The sequence below is a fragment of the Anolis carolinensis genome, unplaced genomic scaffold (genome assembly GCF_035594765.1).
Source record: "Anolis carolinensis isolate JA03-04 unplaced genomic scaffold, rAnoCar3.1.pri scaffold_13, whole genome shotgun sequence".
In the NCBI taxonomy this organism is placed as follows: domain Eukaryota; kingdom Metazoa; phylum Chordata; class Lepidosauria; order Squamata; family Dactyloidae; genus Anolis; species Anolis carolinensis.
In genome coordinates this window covers 2842850-2863453 of record NW_026943824.1, presented here as the reverse complement: position 1 = coordinate 2863453, position 20604 = coordinate 2842850, and the positions used below count along the sequence as shown (strand labels likewise).

Below are 20604 nucleotides of genomic sequence, written 5' to 3'. Positions count from 1 at the left end.
AACACCTTGCCATTCCTCCTGGCAAGATGTGACTATCTAGCTGTTTGTTATTTTCTCCTTAGAAACCAGTCTAGAGTAGACTAGACAGCTCCCAAGCCTTTCTATCTACAATGGAGTTCTTTTTACCTGAATAAATACTTTTTGAACTTTTCTTGAGACTCTGCAGTCCATTGCAATCCTAAAGGCTTGTCTTGCTCGCCAGTGTAAGTAACTGTTGCATTTGAAAGCTTTTGCTTTTGCTACTCTGCTGATTTTGGTGGAATCTCCCCCAGAGAGGGTTAAATTGAGTCTAACCGCTCAGAGATTACCACAACAATGATTTGTCACAATACCACACTATCTGGGTAGAATGAAGATTGTTCCCGTTAGGTTTCATGATGCCAAATGGAAGGAAAGGCCAGTAAGGAAACGAGACACTTATCACTATACACAACGTCAGATCTGCTTCTCCTTCAAAACAAAAAGTGGTTGGAGACAGCACATCAATGCATGCAGGAGAATTACATCAGCCCATTGTATTTAAAAAATTTTTTTGCATTTCTTGCATCAAAAAACTATCTAAGGCTGCTGTTGACAAATGGGTTTTCAGGAAGACTGTGAGATCTTGTCTATGAACAACTCCAGAACTGCACACCTGCCTGTTTGTTCTCCAAGAAAAACTCCAAGGTTCGTTGTGTTTTCTTGTTTTTACAATCTCCGTCTTACCTTATCTCGCAGGTCCTCTGCATGTCGGATCTCTTCCTGGAGATTAAAGATCTTGTTGACCAACTCCTGACGGTCTTCCAGTGCCTCTTTGCGGTCATGCTCTAGGATGTCCAAAATGGCCTTGTCTGAATCCGGCAAGCCGGGTTCTCCAGCCTGGAACACATGAGCAATTGTATAGAACAATGATGGGTGACCTTTTGCGCTTGGTGTGTCAAGATTCACCAAAAAACCTAGCATGACTTGGGTGGTGTGTCACTTCGAGAAAAAACCCCATAATTTTGCAATGTGTATAGTTTCAATAACAAAAATATATAATCTATATATATAAATGAGTGATGGCATCACAGCAACCCACAAAACTACAGGCCCCCCCAACCTCGAAATTAGACAACACAACCCATCATCCATGCCTCTAGGTTGATACAACAAAAAGAAAAGAAAAATAAAGTCCTAATTAGAGGGAAAGGAATAATTGTTTTTATCCAATTACTGCCAGTTTAGAGGGCTAATCTCTACCCACTTGGCCTCCTAGCAACCAACTCAGCCAAGGGACAGCCAGGGTTCAGTTAGGGGACAGGCAGATTTAGGCCTCACTTAGGCTTCTTCCACAGATTATCAGATTTGAACTGGATTATATGGCAGTGTAGACTCAAGGCCCTTCCACACAGCTATATAACCCATTTATCATCTTATATTATCTGCTTTGCACTGGATTATCTTGACTCCACACTGCCATATAATCCACTTCAGTGTGCATTTTATACAGCTGTGAAGAAGGGGCCTCATGTAATCCAGTTCTAAGCAGATAATATAAGATTATCAATATACAATATACAATTCCTCAATACTTTATTTCCCATACCACCATACTTCGCCACAGCAATGCATGGCCGGGCACAGCTAGTCTCTATATATAAATGAGTGATGGCATCACAGCGACCCACAAAACAACAAAACTACAGGCCCCCCAACCTCAACATTTGACAACACAATCCCTCATCCATGCCTCTAAGTTGATACAACAAAAAGAAAAGAAAAATAAAGTACTAATTAGAGGGAAAGGAATAATTGTTTTTATCCAATTACTGCCAGTTTAGAGGGCTAATCTTTGCCCACTTGGGCTCCTAGCAACCAACTCAGCCCAGGGACAGGCAGACTTGGGTCTCACTTAGGTCTCTTCAACAGATTATCTAATTTGCACTGGATTATATGGCAGTGTAGACTCAAGGCCCTTCCACACAGCTATATAACCCATTTATAATGGACTTAACGTCAGGGGAAAACCTTTACCCTTTACCTTAACTACCACCAATTCGTCAATACTTTATTTCCCAGACCACCAGACTTCGCCACAGCAATGCGTGGCTGGGCACAGCTAGTTGTAATATATAACTGTATTTAATAAATCAAAAACTACTTACTACCATTATTTCCATGTACAACAATCTATGCATTTTCCACGCTGATTTCTCTCTATTCTAGTTTCAATGTAGTCATGAATCATGAATAATATAATAATATAATAAAATGATAATATACTACAATAATAATAGAATAATAATAGAATGATATCTCATATATATATATATATATATATATATATATATATATATATATATATTGTGCATAATTCCCATGGAGTAAACAACAAAACCACTGGACCAAACCACACCAAATTTGGCCACAAAAGACATTAGTCATCCAATCAATCTGCATGCGGCAGCGTGTCAGCAAAAATGGCTAGGCGTGTCAGTGCTGACACGCATGTCATAGGTTGGCCATCACTGATATAGAATAACCCAGCATCTCAGGAAAACATCACATTCTTATGACGCTTGTGCATTTCTTTCCAAACTCAGTGTGCAAACAACTTCTCTGCCTGGCTTGTTTCCACGGAATTGCATTTGGTTTCCTTTGCGTCTGCTCCTTGACAAGAGATGTTTTTATGACACGTGGAGCCATTTCAGGGCAACATGCTCTGAATAATCGAAAAATCCTCGCCTGAAGTCATCATCACTGATGACGAGAACAAATGTTTTCTTCTCAGCGGCAGCCAGCTTTCCCCTTTCTGCCTTTAAGTAATTCGCTGTCCAAAAATAATTTCATAAACCGGGAGTCAAAAGGTACAAATACTTGACATGCAAAAGCAAAAGGAGAGAAGAAGAAATTGTGGAACGTTCTCTCACATGTACAGCCATTCCCTGTGAAATCTCAGATCCGAGCCCTACAAATATCATGCTTCCTAGACACTTGGAAAGTGTTCGACTTGTGATTTTGTGATACGAAATCCAGCATATCTATCTTGTTTGTTGTGTCATAATAATAATAATAATAATAATAATAATAATAATAATAATAATAAACACAGTCCTAGACACATGGGAAGTGTTCGACTTGTGATTTTGTGATACGAAATCCAGTATATCTATCTTGTTTGCTGTGTCATAATAATAATAATAATAATAATAATAATAATAATAATAATAATAATAAATACAGTCCTAGACACATGGGAAGTGTTCGACTTGTGATTTTGTGATACGAAATCCAGCATATCTATCTTGTTTGTTGTGTCATAATAATAATAATAATAATAATAATAATAATAAACACAGTCCTAGACACATGGGAAGTGTTCGACTTGTGATTTTGTGATACGAAATCCAGCATATCTATCTTGTTTGCTGTGTCATAATAATAATAATAATAATAATAATAATAATAATAATAATAATAATAATAATAAACACAGTCCTAGACACATGGGAAGTGTTCGACTTGTGATTTTGTGATACGAAATCCAGCATATCTATCTTGTTTGCTGTGTCATAATAATAATAATAATAATAATAATAATAATAATAATAATAATAAACACAGTCCTAGACACATGGGAAGTGTTCGACTTGTGATTTTGTGATACGAAATCCAGCATATCTATCTTGTTTGCTGTGTCATAATAAAATAATAATAATAATAATAATAATAATAATAATAATAATAATAATAAACACAGTCCTAGACACATGGGAAGTGTTCGACTTGTGATTTTGTGATACGAAATCCAGTATATCTATCTTGTTTGCTGTGACATAATAATAATAATAATAATAATAATAATAATAATAATAATAATAATAGGACAGTGCTGTGTGTACTACCTAGAACATCTTCCTTGCTTGCATGCCATCATCTATGGGAATATCATTTAAAATCCAACTATTCCGATAGCTTCTGTATCTGGAATGGAGGAAAAAGTTCCCACCTTGCCTTTGCTTTGTAACTTAGGTTGGTCTTGCAAAGACCTCAATTGCTAGAGGAGCAAATTGCTTTGCTCCTCTAGCAGCCAACCTGGCTTTCATGAGGAAAGAAGCCAACTTGGCTTTCCAGAGAAATCTATATGGTTTTTTTTTGTTGCAAATCTATGACAACCAGGCTTACCTAGAAGTTGGCTGTATTCTGACGGGAGCGTGAGTAATTGTGCAGCCGTGTCTCTCCTGCTCCCACCGTCAGGTGTATCTCCAATTAATTACAGCTCTATTTCTCCGCCGCCTCATTTCCAACCAGTGATTAAGCTCAAGTAAGTCATGCTGATTAACGCTCTCAACCTTCCAAATTACTATTTACAATGCCTCTCCTGGGAAGACTACAACCGAGCAGAAGAGGAGTTTTAGACTCCACACCTAAAACAGAGCTCAGTCCTTGGATCAGCTCAAGGGCTGCTTGGAGCTTAATGAGGTTATGAAAATCAACACATCACTTACTTTCTGCTTCGGAAAGGACGAGGCTGCTGCGAAGCACCGGGAACATTAATTTGGTTATGATTTGCTTAATCTTCCCGTGTCCAAATTGCGGAGGTGTGAGACAGATTAAGAGTGGTTGGAAAATAATAACTGACCATATCTACTTAGAAAATTGAACATGTGCAAACCTCTCTGCCGACCTTGGTCTTTATTATCCATGTTTTGCTGCTGGATGGCAAACTTCAGCTATGTCAAACCATGGCTTGTTGCCAAAAGGAAGCCTACAAATCCTGGCTCGTTCCATAAAACTGGCAAAAGAGATGGGAGAACAAAGCAAACCAGGAATAGGAGGAGAAGCCACAGCTTGGCCGGGCTGTAGCACAGCTGGTTAAGAGCCAGCTGCAATAAATCACTACTGACCGAGAAGTCATGAGTTGAGCTCCCAACCATTAATAGCCTAGTCCGTTGTTGACCTAAGCATCTCGAAAGACAGTTCATCTGTCAAGTAGGAAATGTAGGTACCGCTTTATGCAGGGAGGCTAATTTAACTAATTTAGAACACCTTAAAAAATCCAGCAGCGTGAAGAATGAGGAAGTGCTCCATCAAGGACTCGGTGTCACAGATGGACGGTGAAGCGGCAGCACCCCCTGTGGCCAGAATCGAGCATACCCTCATGAAGCCAGCTGCAATAAATCACTACTGACCAAGAAGTCATGAGTTCGAAACCAGCCTGAGTTGGATTGAGCTCCCAACCATTAATAGCCTAGTTCGTTGTTGACCTAAGCATCTCGAAAGACAGTTCATCTGTCAAGTAAGAAATGTAGGTACCGCTTTATGCAGGGAGGCTAATTTAACTAATTTACAACACCTTAAAAAATCCAGCAGCATGAAGAATGAGGAAGTACTCCATCAAGGATTTGGTGTCACAAGTGGACAGTGAAGCAGCAGCTCCCCCTATGGCCGGAATTGAGCATACCCTCATGAAGCCAGCTGAAATAAATCACTACTGACCGAGAAGTCATGAGTTGAGCTCCCAACCATTAATAGCCTAGTTCGTTGTTGACCTAAGCATCTCGAAAGACAGTTCATCTGTCAAGTAGGAAATGTAGGTACCGCTTTATGTGGGTAGGCTAATTTAACTAATTTACAACACCATAAAAAAATCCAGCAGCGTGGAGAAGAATGAGGAAGTACTCCATCAAGGACTCAGTGTCACAAGTGGACAGTGAAGCAGCAGCTCCCCCTATGGCCGGAATCGAGCATACCCTCATGAAGCCAGCTGCAATAAATCACTACTGACCGAGAAGTCATGAGTTTGAAGCCAGCCCGAGTCAGATTGAGCTCCCAACCATTAATAGCCTAGCTCATTGTTGACCTAAGCAGCTCAAAAGACAGTTCATCTATCAAGTAAGAAATGTAGGTACTGCTTTATGCAGGGAGGCTAATTTAACTAATTTACAACACCATAAAAAATCCAGCAGTGTGGAGAAGAATGAGGAAGTACTCCATCAAGGACTCGGTGTCACAAGTGGCAGCTCCCCCTGTGGCTGGAATCGAGCATACCCTCGTGAAGCCGGAAGCTGGAAAATGTTAAATTGCCTCTGTGTTTGTATGTTATATGTCTAATGGCATTGAATATTTGCCATATATTATGTACATTGTGATCCGCCCTGAGTCCCCTTCGGGATGAGAAAGAAGGGCGGAATATAAATAAATAGGTTATCTCTCGTGCAATAGCAGTCTTAAGCAACAAACCATCTTTAATACAAACCGTGGCTCACTGAAGACATCCTAAATTCAGGTAACGGAGCTGAATTCTCCAATTCGAATCATCTCATTTGAGCCCTAAACGCAAGCAAACCACTATTCTCAAAGCCTCGGCCATCTTTCACACGGCACGCGAGCATCAGCCTTTCAGCCTTCCTCGCAGGGCCATTAGAAGGAAAATTTATGAGAAATATTGCACCGGGTTGGACACACAGGAAAAGCATTATATAAACCAGCTGCTGTGTACTCTGAACTGAATGTTCTCTTACTGGAAAAGCGGCAATCTGTATAAATTATACAAAAAGATGCATAATTTATATTTCCCCTTGTTGCATGATTAATTCCACTGTTTTCTACAACTGGTTTAGCTTCTTCTCTTCACGGAAACCTCGCCGAAATCTGGAATGCGGTGTCGTTCTGGGACTCCCCAAGAGTTCTTTTGGTGTTGGAAACCCATCAGATGATTTTGGACAAGTCACACATTCTCAGCCACAGAGGAAAGGAATGACAACCCCCATCCAAACAAACCAAGAAAATAATTTGCTTTTGGATCCATATAAGTCAGAAATGGAAATGTCAGAACCAAGAATGACTTGAAGGCACGAGCAACACAACAAATGATGCAGCAGATGCTGCACAATCCATTATTATTGTTGATCAGGTCCAATGTCACAACCATTGGGCATCCAAAGAAATTCTACCCAGAATTATCCCTTTGGCTGTCAACAACAACAACAACTCTTTATTGATTAGTCAATTTTGACCATATCAAAACATGTGAAACATTCCAAACATACACACTTACTTACCCAAACATACAATGTGGCTATCAATTAAACCAAATCCTTACTGATGCCCATATAGAGCATCTGGACCAGTATACATCTGGACCGGGCTGTGGCACAGCTGGTTAGTAGCCAGCTGCAATAAATCATTACTGACCAAGAGGTTATGAGTTCGAATCCAGCCCAAGTCGGAGTGAGCTCCCGACCATTTAATAGCCTAGCTCTCTGTTGACCTATGCAGCCTGAAAGATAGTTGCATTTATCAAGTAGGAAATTTAGGTACCACTTTATGCGGGGAGGCTAATTTAACTAATTTAGATAGGTAAAGGTTTCCCCTGACGTTAGGTCCAGTTGTATCCGACTCTGGGGGTTGGTGCTCATCTCAATTTCTAAGCCGAAGAGCCGGCGTTGTCCGTAGACACCTCCAAGGTCATGTGGCCGGCATGACTGCATGGAGCGCCGTTACCTTCCCGCCAGAGCAGTACCTATTGATCTACTCACGTTGGCATGTTTTCGAACTGCTAGGTTGGCAGAAGCTAGGGCTAACAGCGGCCGCTGTATTCGAACCTGCGATCTTTTGGTCCACAAGTTCAGCAGCTCAGCGCTTTAACATACTATGGTTAGTAGCCAGCTGCAAAAAATCACTACTGACTGAGAGGTCATGAGTTCGAAACCAGCCTGGATTGGAGTAAACTCCCGACCATTAATAGTCTAGCTTCCTGTTGACCTTTGCAGCCCGAAAGACAGTTGCATCTGCTGAGTAGGAAATTTAGGTACCGCTTTATGCGGGGAGGCTAATTTAACTAATTTACGACACCATAAAACTTTCCAGCAGTGTGCGGATGAATGAGGAAGTACTCCATCTAGGACTAGGTCACAAGTGGACGATGAAGTGGCAGCTCCTCCTATGGCTGGAATCGAGCTTACCCTTATGAAGCCGGAAGCCGGAAAATGTTAAATTGCCTCTGTGTCTGTCTATATATTTCATATTGTCTAATGACATTGAATGTTTGCCACATATATGTGCATTGTGATCCACCCTGAGTCTACTTGTAAATAAATATAAATCCTGTAAATAAATAAATACACTATCCTCTAGGCCAGGGGTCCCCAAACTAAGGCCCGGGGGCCGGATGCGGCCCTCCAAGGTCATTTACCTGGCCCCCGCCCTCAGTTTTATAATATAATATTTTATATCAGTTTTAATAATATAATATATTGTATTTACATATAATATTGATAATAATCTTATGTTATACAATATAATACTAATAGTAATACCATATAATAATATTAATTATATGTTTTATATTACATATTATATAATAGTATAGTGGTATAGTTCAATATAGTAATATATAATGCTAATATTGTGTTATGCTAATAATATAATATATTGTATGTACATACAGCTGCTCTGAGTTCCCTTCGGGGTGAGAAGGGTGGGATATAAATGTAGTAAATAAATGCAGTAAATAAATAAATAATTTTAGACTTAGGCTCGGCCAAAGTCTGACATGACTTGAAGACACACAACAACAACAACAACAACAACAACAACAACAACAACAACCCTAATTAACTTGACTATCTCATTGGCCAGTAGCAGGCCCACACTTTCCATTGAAATCCTAATAGGTTTATGTTGGTTAAAATTGTTTTCATTTTTAAATATTGTATTCTATTGTTGTTGTTGCACTACAAATAAGACATGTGCAGTTTGCATAGGAATTTGTTTGTATTTTTTTTCCAAATGATAATTCGGCCCCTCAACAGTCTGAAGGATTGTGGACTGGCCCTCTGCTTAAAAAGTTTGGGGACCCCTGCTCTAGGCTGTTCCACTTTCATATGTGGTGTATTCCTTGTCTCTCTCACCCCAAGTTTTTATCTTTGTGTTCATGCGGCCCGCCCTTGTTTTTACTGTTTCTTTGACTTCTTGTTGTAATGTATATTATTATTTATTGTATTGTTTTAATTGTGTTATGATATGTTGTTTTTATATTTTATTATATTGTATTGCTCTGGGCATGGCCCCATGTAAGCCGCCCCGAGTCCCCGTTGGGGAGATGGTGGTGGGGTATAAATAAAGTTTTATTATTATTATTATTATTATTATTATTATTATTATTATTATTATTATTATTATTATTATTCTCCCAGGCTGAGACCAATAGAAGATGGATTCCCAGCGCAGAAGTAAACAAGTGTAACTTATCTCCCCCTAAACGGCAGCGAGAATTGTACAAGCAGGTTAGCAACAAAGTTAATTCCCCCGGTGTGTTCTCATATTTTTTCCCAGCCTCAAACTGCGAAGAGAATGAAGAAAATAGCCAAGAAGTCATTTGTAGCAAAGAGCTCTTTTCATGCCACCGGGCAGTTGTTAGCTTCCGATCATCTATAACAAAGTCCATCTGCCTGGTTATAGATTCCCAGCTCACGACAGCTCTGAAACTTGACCTGACCCGACAAATCATCTTCAGCAACCCAGATTTCCATCACGGCTCTCCCCAGAAACAACTTGAAAGACTTGGACTTTGAAATCTGCACCCAAGGCTATGTCCCGCTCTTTGGAATTTCCCAGATTCACCTGTATGATGGACTGGAGCTCCTGGATTTTGGTCTTGAGCATCTCGTTTTCCCGTTCCAACTCCAGAACCTGTTCTTTCTTTGGTCGGTTCTCAATGTCGTTCTTGAGCTTCAAGGACTGGTTCCTTTCCAGCTTGCATTCCTCTTCCACTTTATTCAGCCAGTGTTTCAGCTGGTCAATCTAGCAAAGTCCCATTAAAAAAAAAAAAAAGATAAAATAAGTCAGTTTTTAAAAAACAGGCCATGCCACTAGTAGTGTCATTTCCAGAAGTTATAAAGATGCCACTCAGCGAGCAAATAAATAGCGTGTATTTCATGCACAGTGCCTCCAGCGCACATATCGCAAATGGCACAGTGAATTATCAAATAAAAACAAAGGAATCTGGGGTTGTAAAACTTCTCTTTTACTTCATACTTGCATGCAGGAATGGATACTTTTTGAACTTTTCTAACTGTGGGATGACTTACAACAGTTTGTGCACATTTTTGACATTTTTTGGGGTATTTGTCTAGGTAAAATATTGAGCTGTGCAGAAAGCAACCCTTGGTCTCAAAAAACTGTGTTCTTGCACTATTTTCTGCTCAAAATAAGTTTTTATTTACAAAAAGAAGTGTTCTGAAATTAGGAATACTGCACAATATTTCATTGGATATGGTTGGCCAATATTTCCCAACTGACTTGGATCAATGTGTCCAATGATGATGAATTTTGGGAGCTGCAATTGTGGAAAGTTGTGCAATTTCCGTTGGAGGACTACACAGTTGTAGATCCATCCGTTGACTAGGAAGACGAGGAAGCTCTGAGCTCTAGATATTTATGAGATGATAATCCCATCATGCCTCACTGCTGGTCAAGTTCGATAATAATAATAATAATAATAATAATAATAATAATAATAATAATAATAATAATAATAATTGCAAAGGCTACCTTGCTGGGATCTGCACGCATCATCCGAAAATACATCACACAATCCTAGACACTTGGGAAGGGTTCGACTTGTGATTTTGTGATACGAAATGCAGCATATCTATCTTGTTTGCTGTGTCATAATAAAATAATAATTTTATTTTTATAGGGTTGATCGGAATTGTAGTCCCATATCTGAAGGGCAACAAGTCTCAGGTATTAGCAGCGCAGCAGTAGTTGGATGGAATCAGTTGAGTGCAGAACGAAGAGACACTCAGAGACGTTGGTAAAACTATTTACAAAGTTTTACTGTATCAACACAAACAGACTAACAGACAACAGATGAACACAGGACTCAAACTCTAGGCAGATAGATCTTAACTGAACAGACCAATCAATATGCACACATACTTGTGTCTGGATACTCCCTAGTTCCAGCCACACATCAAAGTCATCATAGCTTCTTGGCAATCAACTCTTTTCATACTATGGTACATCTGGATGATGCAATCAGTTGCAATACAAGCATGACACAAATTGCATTTAAACACTATCAATACACAAATCCCACATTAACAAGTTCTTCCATCCTGCCTTAGAACCCTTTTTTTTAAAGTAATGTTCTTGTTGGAGCCACAGAGCTTCTGAACCTGCTGACTGAAAGGTCAGTGTTTCGAATCCGAGGAGTGGGGTGAGCTTCCTCTGTTAGCCCCAGCTTCTGTTAACCTAGCAGTTCTAAAATATGCAAATGTGAGTAGATCAATAGGTACCACTTCAGCGGGAAGGTAATGGCACTCCATGCAGTCATGCTGACAACATGACCTTGGAGGTATCTATGGACAACGCCAGCTCTTCGACGTTGGAGATGAGCACCAACCTCTAGAGTCGGATACAACTAGACTTAATGTCGTGGGGAAACCTTCACTTTTCCTAATGTTCTTGTCGTCACAATCATACACAAAGCAGCCAAAGAGTCCCATGTCCCACATGGCCCCATCACTAACCTCTAATTGGAGGTCCCGGCTTCTCATCACCGCCATGTTCTTTTCTTCACTCAGTTGGGCATACCTCATGGCCAAGTTGTAGTTCTCGTCTTTAACCTTGACCAGTTCGTCGTTGTAGTTGTTCCGCTCCTCCTTCATTTTGTTGTACCTCTCCTGGAAGGTCAGCAGCTCTATCTTGTTGAGCTTCATCTGCTTCCTCTCATCCTCCAACTGGCGGGACTTGGCCAGGAGTTCGCAGCGTTGCGCATCCTTGGTCTTGAGCTGCTGCTGGAGCTTAATGATCTCGTTCATTAGGAAATGAGTGAGGCCTTCGTGACCCTCTTCTACTGAAAGAGACAGGCAAGGACAACAGGGTAGTGGCAACCAATGTACCCGACTTCAGCGCAATAACGCCTGTGAGAAGTAGTGAAGGTTGAGTTGGACAGAGTCAGGTACCTCTGGCCCACCACAAAGGATAAAAACCAAAATACCACAGTTATTCTTGAACTAGTCAATGACCTAAAGTAAGACTTTGGCAGATGGAACACAACAGATATTGTATACCTTCACTTCAGATATTTTATACCTTCAGGAGCCAGGCTGTGGCACAGGCTGATAAGCAGCCTGCTGCAATAAATCACTCTGACCATGAGGTCATGAGTTCGAGGCCAGCCCGTGGCAGGGTGAGCACCCGTCCATTAAAAAATAAAATAAAAAATAGCCCCTGCTGGTAACCCTCAGGAGAAGGTTAAATTGCCTCTGTGTCTGTCTATCTCGGTCTCTGTTTGATGTGTTTATGGGCATTGAATGTTTGCCCTTCGGGGTGAGAAGGGCGGAATATAAATACTGTAAATAAATAAATAAGAAATAAATAAATATACATTGCTTTTTGTTGTGAGCTGCCATAGGTCCCATCCCTTGAGGAAGGCAGAATATAACATGAGTCTGTTAATGTGGGATTTGTGTATTGGTAGTATTTAAATGAAATTTGTGTCTTTCCTGTATTGCATACTGATTGCATCATCCAGAGTGTAACATCGTCTGGAAAGAGTTAATTACTAAGAAGCTGTGATGTCCTTGATGTGTGGCTGGAACCAGGGAGTGTCCAGACACAAGTGTGTGTGCATTGTTGATTGCATCAGTTCAGTTCTGTTCTGTGTTGAGTGCTGTCTGCGTAGGTGTTAAGTCCTGTGTCCATTGTCTGCAAGCCTGTTTGTCTTGATTATTACTGCTTACAGTAAAACTTTGTATATAGTTTTACTAACGGGTCTGGGTGTCACTTCGTTCTGCGTTCCACTGATTCCATCCAACTACTGCTGCGCTGCAAATTACTCTGACAATTGGTTATGGGCCCAGATACCAGTTCCTAGACTGGTCAGAACCTAGACTGGACCAGAGCACAGACTGGACTTGATTCTGGAATTTGGAGTGGAGAAAAGTTGGAGCTGCAAGTGTGACCAGAGATGGGACCCGCTGTTTTGGTGAGCCTGCTTTGGTGTGTCTTCGGTGGAAGATTGTTTCCTGGAGAAGCAGAGCTGCAAGCGGGGTGTGCTGGAGCCTGACTGATTGATGGCCAGAAGTGAGAAGTGTGGAGCCATAAATCTTGAAGCTTGAGGGGGACTTGCCAGAAGCTGCTGAAAGTGTGGAACCATCAGTGGCAAATAACATTAGTCTTGACCACACTCTGACATTGCTCGGCCTCACACATTTCTGTGAAATATTGGAGGGTAAGACACTTACCAACAATAGTGGAGAACCGTCGTGTTGGTTCCTTTCCGGTCACTAATTTATAGAGCTCCGGATAGTAAAATTCAAGGCTTTCTAAGAAGACCACATAGCCTCTCTCTCCTTTGGTGTGAAGAATGTCTAGGAGTCGACCTAAGAGACGGGTTGAAAGAATATCACACACAGATAAGCTAACAGAGCCGAACTCGGAAAATTAAAATATACCAAAGTTAAAATCCTTTTTATAGCTCTTTTAATCCAGCCTTTGATTTCAACCACCTTGTTCCTACCTGCTCGGTTGATTTTGGAGAGCAGCATGGGGGAATTGAGCACCTCGTCCTCATCTTGTTCATCGACGACTTTACACTGGCGAAGGTACGGAGTCAGCTTGGCCGGGTTGATGTAGCGGGTCAACATGTGCCGGTTGCACTCCACGTTCTCCCACAAAGCGTCCTCCTCATCCTTCAAGGTCTCCATACAGTCCTCCATTTCCAGTTTCCTTAGTAAGAGAAAGAGAAATGGATCAGAAACATTCTCCACTCACCTCCAAAACTGATTAATAGAGGGCATAAATGAACAGATTTTGGTTTACCAGGAGGAGTTGGTCTGATTCTCTGAGAATGTTACCCTTTTGGAAATAATACTAATGGAGCAGCTCTTGAATATTTTATTTAAAAAGCCTAAAAATCACTTACCTAGATTATCCTTACTCAAAAATCTTGTTTTTCCATGAAAGTATTGACAGGACATGTTCTGCCTGACATTTGCTCTTTGCTCACAATATAAGGTCATGCAAACTGCAGTAATGATTTGGCTGCTGGATGATGCATACGTGGGATGAACTATGAACATGTCACCTGAGGATAGTGCATACGTGGAGCAAACTATGGACACTTCACCTGATGCGACGAGTAATGAATTATATAAGTTACAAGGCAACTACGCATGTCCAAAAGGATAATAAGAGTCAGCAAATTCCATTGTCAGTTAGCTTTCTGCGCATGCTTCTGTAAAATTATATAAATTGGAAAGCAGGCAAGGCGTGTTATTGCGTTTTCTGGGCATTAGCTAACATTGTCACCTGCTCTTGGCCAAAAGTAAACTATTTTGAAGACAACTTCTGCTGTCAATCTGCTTTCTTCACCCGCGTCCAAACAAAATTCTGCAACACTCTTTCGGAAATAATACTTGAGCCCATAATTGCACATATAGTCCCTTCCCCATAATCCCTTCCCCACGATTTCACCTGTTTGCATTCAACAAAATATGTATTTATTTACGACATTTCTATCCTGACTTTCTCTACCCTGAAGGGGACTCAAGGCAGCTTTACAAATTGGCAGCTATGCAATGCCTTAACAACAATACAAGATAAAATGACCATTTAAAAATAAAATTATAAAATACAATTAAAATACAATTAGAATGTGTTGTCGAAGGCTTTCATGGTCGGGATCACAGGGTTGTTGTATGTCTTTCGGGCTGTGAGGCATGGAGAGACTAGGCAAGGAAGGTAAATATATATCTGTGGAGAGTCCAGGGTGTGACAAGAGTCCTTTGTCAGTTGGAAGCCAGCAGTTAATCGCCCTAATTAGCATTGGAAAGGTTTGTCTCTTGCCTGGGGGGCATCCTTTGTTCAGAGTCATTAGCCGTCCTTGGGACTCCTCTGCCTTCAGAGTGTTGCTTCCCATCTACTGTTCTGATTTTTGAGCTTTTTAATACTGGGAGACAGATTTTGTTCATTTTCATGGTTCCCTCTTTCCTGTTGAAGTTGTTCACACGCTTGTGGATTTCAATGGCTTCTCTGTGTAGTCTGACATGATAGTTGTTGAACCAACCTGGACACAGTATATTATTTGAGAACACAGAAATGCTTGACCACTCCAACAACTATCATGTCAGAAGCTTCAGTGTTCCATTCGTGAGCCAGAGCCAGGTCTTCTCCTTATCAGCTTTTCCTTCAATTTTGTTGTGCCAGCTGTCAGCTCTAGTTTGTAGTGCAGTTTTCTTGTACTGGTTTTTTGTCTGCTGTGATCTGAGGAGTTTCTGATTTTTGACTTCAATCAAAGCAGGTTCTTCACTTTGCTTTACATATTCTGCCAGGGCATGTTCTTCTTCTTTGACTGCTTGTTTGACTTGTAAGAGTCCTCTGCCCCCTGATCTTCTAGGCAGATAGAGCCGGTCAACATCACTGCGAGGGTGCAGTGAATGATGAATGGTCATGAGTTTTCTTGTTTTTCTGTCCAAATTGTCCAGTTCCGCCTGTGTCCAGTTTATGATGCCAGCAGTATAGCTTATGACAGGTATGGTCATGAGTTTTCTTGTTTTTCTGACACCATCTGTCGGGGGTGCTTTGAATGCGATTTCCTGCTTCTTGGCAGAATGGGGTTGGACTGGATGGCCCATGAGGTCTCTTCCAACTCTACTATTCTAATAATAATAATAATAATAACTTTATTTTTGTATGCCGCCACCATCTCCCCGAGGGGACTCGGAGCGGCTCACATGGGGACAAGCCCAATGAAATCACATTCACATCATAAAACCAACAGTTAAAACAACGAGCATCATACTAAAAACAGGTTAAACAATTTCAATAGAAAGGAAGAAACCATGAAAATGAACAAACTCTGGCTACCAGTATCAAAAAACTCTAAAATCAGGACAGTAAATAAAGAAACAACATTCAGAAAACTGAGGAATTCCAGACAGGAAACCATCAGGCCCAGCTAACACCTCCCAACAAAGGATTCCCCTGGCATAATAATCCCTCTCAACAGATAGCCATCCAGCCCATGCTTAGTAGGAATGATAATAATAATAACACTATGTAACAGGGATAATAATAATACAGTAGAGTCTCACTTATCCAAGCCTCGCTTATCCAAGCTTCTGGATAATCCAAGCCATTTTTGCAGTCAATGTTTTGAATATATCATGATATTTTGGTTCTAAATTCGTAAATACAGTAATTACAACATAACATTACTGCATATTGAACTACTTTTTCTGTCAAATGTGTTGTATAACATGATGTTTTGGTGCTTAATTTGTAAAATCATAACCTAATTTGATGTTTAATAGGCTTTTCCTTAATCCCTCCTTATTATCCAAGATATTCGCTTATCTAAGCTTCTGCCGGCCCGTTTAGCTTGGATAAGTGAGACTCTACTGTATATTAAAAGGATAATAATAATAATAATAATAATAATAATAATAATGCATGAAAATAATAATATGATAACAATACTAAAAGGATGATAATAATAATAATAATAGTGCATAATAATAATATATTCAAAGGATGATGATTCTATGATTCAACGCAAGAGATGAACGGCCACGTTTGGGACTTTCCAGCTTCCTTGTTCTCCTTCTTGGCTTTTCTTGATCAGTCATGATGGGGAAATAAATGAATCTTGACTGATCCTGTGATGGTTCCTTTCTTGGAAGAGGCCACAGGACTGTGGTTGGCAAGAGGAAGACTGCTTAGCGACTGTTCCAAATATTTGCAGATGTGGCTGCCTGAGAAATAGTTGATAGTTGCTGGCGGGAGGGATCATAACAAGATGAAATCACTTCCTTCAACCCAGTTGTTTCCTCAATGTGAGCCCTACCTTTGATACAACCCCCAGACTTTCATGTCAAGAGCTGTGTAATTTGTGTAACCAGAAGTCAGAAGACTTGTGGTCGTGCCTTTCGTGGGTAGTCAGCCTCTCGCTTCTCGACATCCCCGTTGCCTTGGCACTAGAAGACGGTTTCACGAGACCATTTGCTCTTGTTGCAATGGTGTATTAACGGTGAGGCCGCAGACCATATTTTAGTTCTTGGGGACCACTGGTGATCCATGGACCACAGGTTGGGAACCACTGCACTGGAGAAATAGGCTGCTCAGAGCCACAGACTTTGTCTAAAAAAGGTAAACATAAAGGTTTTCCCCTGACGTTAAGTCCAGTCATGTCTGACTCTGGGGGTTGGTGCTCATCTCCATTTCTAAGCCGAAGAGCCGGCGTTGTCCGCAGACACCTCCAAGGTCATGTGGCCACGAGCATGACTGCATGGAGCGCTGTCACCTTCCTGCCGGAGCAGTACCTATTTATCTACTCACACTCTGGGGGATGGTACTCATCTCCATTTCTAAGCCGAAGAGCCGGCGTTGTCCACAGACACCTCCAAGATCATACGGTCATAGTCATGACTGCATGGAGCGCTGTCACCTTCCTGCCGGAGCAGTACCTATTTATCTACTCACACTCTGGGGGATGGTACTCATCTCCATTTCTAAGCCGAAGAGCCGGCGTTGTCCGCAGACACCTCCAAGGTCATATGGTCATAGTCATGACTGCATGGAGCGCTGTCACCTTCCCGCCGGAGCAGTACCTATTTATCTACTCACACTCTGGGGGATGGTGCTCATCTCCATTTCTAAGCCGAAGAACCGGCGTTGTCCACAGACACCTCCAAGATCATATGGTCATAGTCATGACTGCATGGAGCGCTGTCACCTTCCTGCCGGAGCAGTACCTATTTATCTACTCACACTCTGGGGGATGGTACTCATCTCCATTTCTAAGCCGAAGAGCCGGCGTTGTCCATAGACACCTCCAAGGTCATGTGGTCATAGTCATGACTGCATGGAGCGCTGTCACCTTCCCGCCGGAGCAGTACCTATTCATCTACTCACACTCTGGGGGTTGGTGCTCATGTCCATTTCTAAGCTGAAGAGCCGGCGTTGTCCGCAGACACTTCCAAGGTCATGTGGCCATAGTCATGACTGCATGGAGCGTCGTTACCTTCCCGCTGGAGCAGTACCTATTGATCTACTCACATTGGCATGTTTTCAAACAGCTAGGTTGGCAGAAGCTGGGGCTAACAACAGGTGCTCACCCTGCTCCCCGGATTCAAACCACCAACCTTTCTGTCAGCTTTGCGGTTTAACCTGCTGCACCACCAGCTGTATATATATTGTATCTACATACAATATATTATATTATATACAGTAGAGTCTCACTTATCCAACATAAATGGGCCGGCAGAACGTTGGATAAGCGAGTGTTGGATAAGTGAGACTCTACTGTATATATATTTTTATTACAACATTTGTATCCTGCTCTTCTCACCCAGAAGGGGACTCAGGGCGGCTTACAATAAAACACACATATATAAAAATATAAAATACAATGCAAGTCAATTAAAATAGTTAACTAATTAATTACAACAACATTCATAAAATACAATACTAAATAGCAGATTGGTGCAATCAGTTTGTTAACATAGCAACAATATTAGTATGATATATTACTATATTGTACTATACTAATATTACTAATAATATTGCATGTGAAATAATAATTGTTATTATATATACCAGGTTTGAATTTGGGACCTTTCGGTCTGCAAGTTCAGCAGCTCAGACTTTGTCGACTTCCTTGAAAATGCGCAACAAGGAGTAAGGACAGGATTCTATCTTAGGAAACAATGTTCAGACAATGCATGACAAGCACTTGGAAAGCTTTTATCATAAAGCCAAAGCTTAGGTTTCCCCAAAATTGCTACTGTTGAAGCTGCCTCGGGGTTCCTTTTGTTGATCCAACATTTGACAGTGTGACAGATACGCCAAATAATAGTCAGATTATTACTGCTAATACTATTCATAGCCTGGTTTGATCTGTTTTCATGCTACACGTTCTTCCTCTGACTGTCATCTTTCCCTTTCTTTCTTTCTTTCTTTCTTTCTTTCTTTCTTTCTTTCTTTCTTTCTTTCTTTCTTTCTTTCTTTCTTTCTTGCTTTCTTTTCACAGTCAAAGCAAAGCCACCAGCAGCAATTCAAATGGCTGAAACATGCATGGGTTTTTATCGCATTTGCTCTCTTGCAGTATATTGTATAGCCTTTGATTTGAGTGCCACTTAAAGCACAACGTGACACCTTGCGAGAGAGAGAAAAAAAATGGCTCGAGTGCCATGGAAACATTGCGGCGTCGGTCTCAAATGGCAGGTGTAAAGTCACCAACGTGGGCTGACTGGGAATGAGGGCGATGGGAGAAGAACTCTGAATCGCTGCCATAGCAAAAAAAAAGGCCTTAAATTTCTCCAGAATGCCGATTGTGCCGGGCAACCTATATCCTTGCGTCTCATCCAAGTGAGGATTCAAAATCTGCCCTCCAGCATTTCAAACACAACTTCGTGGTGGATCTATACATATTCAAGCATATGCAACTTTAACACGGATTTGTATTTTGACCTTTTCAGGGCAGTGGGTTAATAGATTTCCTCTCCTTTTTGTTGCAATGTGTACTGTAAAATAAATCTGCCTCACCTGTCCTTATGGTAGGAAATTAGAAACTGTGAATAATAGTGAACTCTATTGAAAGGAACACCTCACTATGAAATTGCACCGGAGAACTTAGAATATGACTGCGTTGGCACAATTGGTTAAACTCTTGTGTTGCTGAACTGCTGACCTGAAGGTTGGCAGTTTGAACCCATGGGACGGGGTGAGCTCCCACTGTTAGTCCTAGTTCCTGCTAACCTAGCAGTTCGAAAACATGGAAATGTGAGTAGATAAATAGGTACCTCCTCGTCAGGAAAAGGCAGAAAGATGCTCCAAGCAGTCTTGCTGTCCACACAACAAGGAGACGTCTGTGGACAACACCGACTCCTCAGCTTGGAAACGGAAAAGAGCACCTCCCACAGAGCCAGAGATGAGCATCGCCTCCAGAGCCGGAAATGAAAGGAGAAGCCTTTGCCTTTGTCCGTGTATGTGTGTCTCATTGTATGTCATTGAAACAAGACATTGAATGTTTGCTTGTATCTGTTTATAGGGGCCGGGCTGTGGTGCAGGCTGGTTAGCAGCCAGTTGCAATAAACCACTCTGACCAAGAGGTCATGAGTTCGAGGCCAGCCCGTGTTGGGGCGAGCACCCGACAATTAAAAATAAAATATAGCCTCTGCTCGTTGCTGACCTAAGCAACCCGAAAGATAGTTGCATCTATCAAGTAGGAAATTTAGGTACCACTTATATGTGGGGAGGCTAATTTACGACACCATAAAAATCACCCAGTCGCTGTTGGAATGAGGAAGTTGGCGTCGCAGTGGATGATAAAACAGCTGCTCCCCCTGTGCCCGGAATCAAGCATTCCCTCAGGAAGCTGGAAGCTGAAATTTCCTCTGCGTCTGTCTCTGTCTCTGTTCTATGTTATATGGCATTGCATGTTTGCCTTATATGTGTACAATGTATATAAATATAAATACTGTAAATAAATAAAATATGCTGTAATCCACTCTGAGTCCCCTTAGGGAGAAGAGTGGAATATAAATAAAGTGTTATTATTGTTGTTGTTGTTGTTGTTGTTGTTAGTAGTAGTATACAGAACAGCTACACACTGCTAGATCTTAAAGC

At 41.2% G+C, this 20604-nt stretch overlaps 1 protein-coding gene across 2 annotated transcripts in view; it reads right to left on the bottom strand.

The window, feature by feature from the left end:
* The window catches only part of card11 (caspase recruitment domain family member 11), an 80915-nt gene that overhangs the window by 48664 nt on the left and 11647 nt on the right, over positions 1-20604 (bottom strand). The window contains exons 2-6 of one of the 2 annotated variants that reach the window (XM_062964229.1): positions 13496-13704; positions 13221-13358; positions 11502-11827; positions 9589-9768; positions 706-858 (exon numbers count right to left, since the gene is read on the bottom strand). In XM_062964229.1, the coding sequence (XP_062820299.1) occupies positions 706-858; positions 9589-9768; positions 11502-11827; positions 13221-13358; positions 13496-13694 (996 nt within the window). In that variant the 5' untranslated portion in view covers positions 13695-13704. The remainder of the gene's footprint in view (positions 1-705; positions 859-9588; positions 9769-11501; positions 11828-13220; positions 13359-13495; positions 13705-20604) is intronic. The other variant, XM_062964230.1, reaches the window with a different exon arrangement.